Source organism: Phaseolus vulgaris, chromosome 8 (assembly GCF_051622355.1).
Source record: "Phaseolus vulgaris cultivar YP4 chromosome 8, ASM5162235v1, whole genome shotgun sequence".
NCBI classification, from domain to species: domain Eukaryota; kingdom Viridiplantae; phylum Streptophyta; class Magnoliopsida; order Fabales; family Fabaceae; genus Phaseolus; species Phaseolus vulgaris.
In genome coordinates this window covers 3,682,105-3,688,677 of record NC_143505.1, presented here as the reverse complement: position 1 = coordinate 3,688,677, position 6,573 = coordinate 3,682,105, and the positions used below count along the sequence as shown (strand labels likewise).

The 6,573-nt window shown below is 26.2% G+C and overlaps 1 protein-coding gene across 1 annotated transcript; it reads right to left on the bottom strand.

Moving 5' to 3' along the window:
* Positions 1-1,914: 1,914 nt before the first annotated feature.
* Positions 1,915-2,697, bottom strand: LOC137823539 (uncharacterized). The gene has a single exon (XM_068628728.1). The coding sequence runs from the start codon at positions 2,695-2,697 to the stop codon at positions 1,915-1,917; it is 783 nt and encodes a 260-aa protein (XP_068484829.1).
* Between the last annotated feature and the right edge of the window lie 3,876 nt (positions 2,698-6,573).

Here is a 6,573-nt window from a genome sequence, read left to right as displayed (position 1 = left end):
AATTAGGGACATATTTTATATTTAATTTATAATTTTTTTATCAGCAATAAAATGAATATAGAAGAGATGTTCAAACCCTTTAAAAAAATAAAATAAAAGCTTTAAAAAAAAAATACTTTCTTGTTGTTTCTAAATCTTTCGTATGGCTTTCAATTGCAATAAAATGCTTTTGAAAGTTTTTTACTTGAAAGACTATCACACAATAAATAGATTTTGATAAAAAAAAATAGAAAACATACCGAGTTTATGAAAACAAATTACTTCCTTATTTCAAAATATTTTTATTCATGTGTATAGTTTATTTATGTTTTACTTCTCGATTTATTTTTCGATCTGTACCGTTTGATTAAGGTCACTGCCCTTTAAAGAATATATTTTTAATACGTAAAATTAAGAAACATATTAATAATTGTTAAACATTGATTACGTTGTTGTAAGGGCAACAACTTGCTAAACATTATTGTTGCTAGATATTGTTGGGACTAGACACCTGTTTTAATAGCATGAATTTTATGGTTGACATCATTATCGGAAAAAATATTCATGTTCATCGTCTTTAATTTTTTTTATAGCTATGGAATGACATATCTTTTGAAATATTCAAACCAAGTTAAGTTTTGATAAATTTATGTCTCACTCTTTTTTAAAAAAAAAACCTTGAATATAACATATTTATTTATTTCTTATATAGATCTTTTAAAAAAATTATTTAATTGGTATACTAATTTGATCTAACATGCCAATCTGTCTAAAGATATGTTTCGTTATAAAGTCTTATTGTATCTAACTCATTAATAATTGTAACCTTTTAATATTATTATGTTATATTTACATTATATATTATATATACGTGTATCCGCATTTTTTATTTTTTTTTCTTTAGTATTTTTTTTTATTTTAAAAAAATAATTTCTCTTAATAAAATTAAAATGAGAAGTTAAAGAGTATACAATTAAAGAGTAGTGTGTATCCACATTTTTTATTTCTTTTTTTTTATTATTTTTTTATTCTTCAAAAACAATTTTTCTTAATAACATTAAAATGAGAAGTTAAAGAGTATACTGTTAAAAGAGTAGGTTAATAAAATAGTGGAGAGCGGTAATTAAAAGTTACATATGGCAAGGTTAATAAAATAGTGGAGAGCGGTAATTAAAAGTTACATAGAATGAATGAATTTATTTATTTACATGAAAGTGAAAAGGAAAGAGAAAAGTAAGTGAGAAGTATGGTAAAAAAAGAATGTGTTATGTGTAGTGGAGAGAGAAAGTGGGAAGTAGGTACCTATATATGAGAGAGAAAGTGGAAAGTAGGATACGTGAGTTATGTGTAGTGGAGTCATAAAATCCAAAAATGTAATGTAAGAAATCTCCACTCCACAAAATATTACAAATATCTTTAATTTTTTATTTAATAGGGAAGAAGATCTTTAAAACAGAAAAGTAACTAATCACTCCCCCCACTCTCTCAACTCTCCAGTTAAATAATAACAAATAAAATAAAATTACTTTATTAATTTTTGAAATTATAAAATGTTCAAATAACCAAAATAAATTAATACAATAAATTATTAAGTAAGGATAAAATGGAAAAAAAAATTAAGAGTAGTTAAGAGGGGAATAAGAAATGACACAATAACCATAATACAATAATAAAATTAAATATTAATATAAGGATAAAATAGGAAAAAAATTAAGAGCAGTTAAGAGGGGAATCCCCTTTATATATAGGTATATATATATATTAACTATGTATATATAATATATCATTTTTTTATCAGCAATAAAATAAATAAATAAATAAATAGGGACCACTTCAGGAGTGGTCCAACCCTTATACAGAAATACTTGACATCCGTCTCCTATTAGAACGCCTACCAAATTAGCAAAGGGATAACCATACCAACACTAACCAATGTTAATGAATCAACCTCATACAAGCCAAAGGATTTAAAACCCAACTAGAATAAGGGAAATAAGCAGAACGAGACTTTGCATAAATCCAAGACCATACCTTTACTTGCACCAAAGCGAACACTTCAGACACATCTGCCACACCTCTATTGAAGATGACCGAGTTCCTATGTTTCCAGATTTCGCTCACAATGCCAACCCAAATTGTACTCCAAACTTCGTTAACCGAAACAGAAGCCTGACTCATCCTGAATTGTGAAAAATTTGACTTAGGATCCTTGTGAATTACAGACGACACACCAAGCCACTTAAAGCACAGACACCAGACACGCCAAGCAAACCTGCAAACAAAGAACAAGTGACAAGATGACTCCTCCTCCTCCCCACACAAACAACACAAGAGATTTTCTACCGCCACTCCGCGCCTTACCAAGTTAACCCTAGAGGCAATCCTATTCTCCAACACCCTCCAAGCAGTGAACAAAGCAGATGGCAAGGCTTTGCACCTCCACAACTTACTATACACAGGAGAATACTCCCCTCCTCTAACCCGCCTTACCTGAACATAGGCAGAGTTGACTGAGAAAGTTTGACTCTCCCCAATCTTCCAGACCCAACTGTCCGCCTCCCCAAAAACCAACTTCACCTCTTGCAAACTTTGAAACAGTTGTTCAACCAAAGACTTCTCCCAGTCGAAAAAGGATCTACGCCAGTCCAAATTCCACACCCGTTCACCATTATACCAATACCCAAGCTCATTCCAAGGGTTTTTAAATAGAATATACATTTATATTTTTTTCAACATATTTAATGAGTAAGCAATATAAATAAATATGAGATTTTAATATATTATAATGATTTAAGAAATATTATTTATATTTTCTTAAAGTAAATAATATATTTGTTAAACTTAAAAGACATTAGTGACTTAATTTTTACTTTTTTAATCAAATAAATTTTTATAAAAAAACAGGTCCGATTAAAAAAAGTCTCACCCATGTTTAAAAAAAGTTAAATTATAAATATAGGGATAATTTGATACATGCTAATTCTAATTCTTAATAAACACTATTGCTAAAAAATTATTAAGTAACAATTAATTTTAAATTAAAAAATATTAATTATTATATTAATTAAATTGTATATTATTTTATAAATTAAAAAAATTATTAATATTTAAAATAGTTTTTATTATTAACTAAAATTTATAAACTAGTTTTTAAATTGGTATCTAATATTAATTACATGATTATATTATAAACTAATGTTAGATACCAATTTATAAACTAATTTATAATTTTTATTAATAATATATATAATCTAATTAATATAGTAATTAATTATTTTTAATATTTAAAATTAATTTTTATTTAATACTTTTCTTGTAATATATATATATATATATATATAAATTTTTAATTAACTCTAAACATATAAAAATATATTTTAATATAATAAATAATGTAATTCAGTTTTGTTTCGATTATTTAACATATACATTCATATATATTACTTCATTTTTAATTAATTTTAAACATATAATATATTATATTTAATATAAATTAATTTTTAATTAATTCTATTCCAGTTATTGATATTTAATCTACAATCGGAGTTAGATTGATCATTTGAGGAAAAGTGGATAAAAAATTTAAAAATATATAAATTTGATTGATTTTTTATTTTTAAATTGATCTTTCATTATTGTTTTAATTTATTCGATTTTCAATACCGATCATATTTTATAAATCTATCTGCTTTTAAGGAAATGATTTTTTTATATATTGTCAAGAAAACATAATTAGGTTGAGCCATGAATTGTTTAGGAATACATTTATTTATATATATTATTGATTTGATGCTTAATTGTAGTATGTTTTCCTGTTAGAATGAATTGCAATGCTTAACACCAATCTAACATATATACTGATTTGACAATTTTTTCACTCAACCTAAGCTTCTATTATTCCTGAAAACCCATTTTAGATTGATCACATTGTACTTGTCAAAAGGGAGGTTGTGAGTATGATTTAGTTAAATACTAATAATTTTATTAGTATTTAAAATAATATTTAATTTAATTATATAATTTTTTATTTTTTAAAGTTGGTTTTTATTTAATATTTTTTTTTGGAAAATTTGTGTTGTGATCCCATTGATGTCTTTACTACTTGCTGGTTCAGTATTTTGAATCAATGGTACTGGCGATAGTTTTCAACAATGGTGTGATCAACAAGTTTAATAATTAATTTTGCTCTGGAGTGTTGGTTGGGGTTGGTTCAAACTTACAGTTATCTCATCCTTTGTCTTCTAAATATTAAAGTTGCTATATAGGATTATATCATGAGCCAGAAAGAATAGATACAACTTTATTTATAAGAGTTTATTGTCAAGGAAATCAAAATTGAAAGGATAATAAGTTTCATTAAATATAGCTTGTTCAAAATGAATTCTCTATAAACTCATGCATTATGGTGTGTGTGCACTCTTTATAACCAATGAAGACAGACATTATGGTGTGAATAAAATCCAAAATGTGACTATTACAATACCTTGGACATGGAAACTGAATAGCACTTCAAAAAAGAGTTGTTTAAAATACCTCTTGGTAACATGTCCATTAGATAACTTATGGAATTTAAAGCTTTCTATAAATGAAAAAAGAGAGGGAGTTTTGTGCTATGTTGTTTTAAATCTAATAAACTTTGAGTAAATTTATAAACATAATAATTAAATAAAACAATACTGGTTTATATGTATATTTAATATATATATATATATATATATATATAAATGAGATTAGTTAAGTTATAACTTAATAAAAAATTAAACTTTTAGAAAAAAAAATTATTTATTTTGTTATACTTATTATATTCTAAATGCTTAATTAAGTTTTTTTAATCTCTTATAATTTTTTTTTTCAATTGAATTCCTATTAAAAATTTGCATTTTTATACCTAAAACTTTATATTTTTTAATTAAGTTTTTATTATTTAATATCAATTGGGTGATGTCACTGATAATTTGCATTTTCACACTTTTTTACATAAAAAGAATAGTTTGATTAAGTATTAACTTTTTATATATAAAAGTGAGTACAAACTCTCTTATGAGTTGGTTTTGTAGAGTTGAGTTATGTTTAAATTTAACTACTTAAAGATAGTATCAAAGTCATTAGTATAGAATTATAGTCATTAATAGTTTATCCTAATTTCAAGTTCGTTGGGCCTATCTGCCAATCGCTATCAGGACCCCTTGATTCCCATGTTCGATGTTTTCAGTGTGAATGCACGATGTCCTCGACATGAGTGAGTATGTAGAAGATTCCACATTGATTACAAAGAAGATCAATTTATAGTATATAAGTAGGGGAACACCTCACCTTACTAATATCTTTTTTTGTGAGGATAAGTTAGTATATAAGTATTCTTCCACACTTTTATTCCCTTAAGTCATTCTTTGAAGTTTGGATTACAAATCCCTATTACAACTTGCTAGAATATATCTCTTTTTCATAATCCTTTTCATTTTAGTCCAAGAGACCACTATGGGTCTTATCATACTTTTCCAATAATGTATGTGACTTATCATACTTTTCCAACAACTACATTTAGGATACAAGTTTTAAGCATGAATAAAGGCTTAAACAACAATTAGAGTAAGACAAATTAGCTTTTGAAAATTTATTATTTATCAATGTCCAAGTTTTAATATGGATCATCACGAACAATTCTATACCATCTAGTTTTAAGTTATTAAAAATAATATTATTTTAATGTGTCCAAATACTTCATAATGTGGCAATCCAAACTATACTTTTTCAAATTTGATTACATTTTTTTGTTAAGTTCCACCTACTAAAAACCTAGAAAATGTTTTTTAGCATACATGTTTCAGATTTGATTTGCCACTTTATACGTGAAAAAAATATGACTAAGAGACTTCTCACCTCTCTTGCAAAAAGACACATCCAAATCTCCCAACTTGGATTCCTCTACAAGCTAAGTTATTTAAAGTATGCATTTTATTCTGAAAATGCTAAGTTATCTAAACAAAGAACAAAAGTATAAAGTAGAGCCTTAGTTTTCCATAGTTTTTGTCTATAACTCTTCATCTCCCCCTATCAGATTGTTTCACCTTATCCTGTATCCATATTTCATCGTATATCTATTTTATCTCCCTTCCACATTTAGACATCTAATTTCTCCCTTTGTTTCGAGCCACTCTCTCCTCCACTTAAAATTCCAAGACCACTGCCATATACCAACCTCCCATCTTTTTTTAACCTTAGTTAGCATACAGTTTAGGATATTTATCCCTTAAAAGTATATTTTTTAACCATATGTCCTCCCAAAATAAAATCCTATTCCCATCTTCTAATTGCCATATAATATTATCTTGAAACCATTTTCCCCATTCACCCATTTCACTAACTTTTATATAAGATCTCTCCACAACAAAAACTAAAGACTCAAGACTATTTCCCTTACCTACCATTAGTTTTTTTTTCTTCATACTTATGTATATCCATAGACCACTCTCATCCATTCCTAGTCTCCATGTCCATTAATCTAAGAGGGTTATATTAAAATCTCTTAAATCCCTCTAGTTTAGATTTACATTTTTTTTCAGATTTTATCCTTGTACCAATCCCAATCTCGGA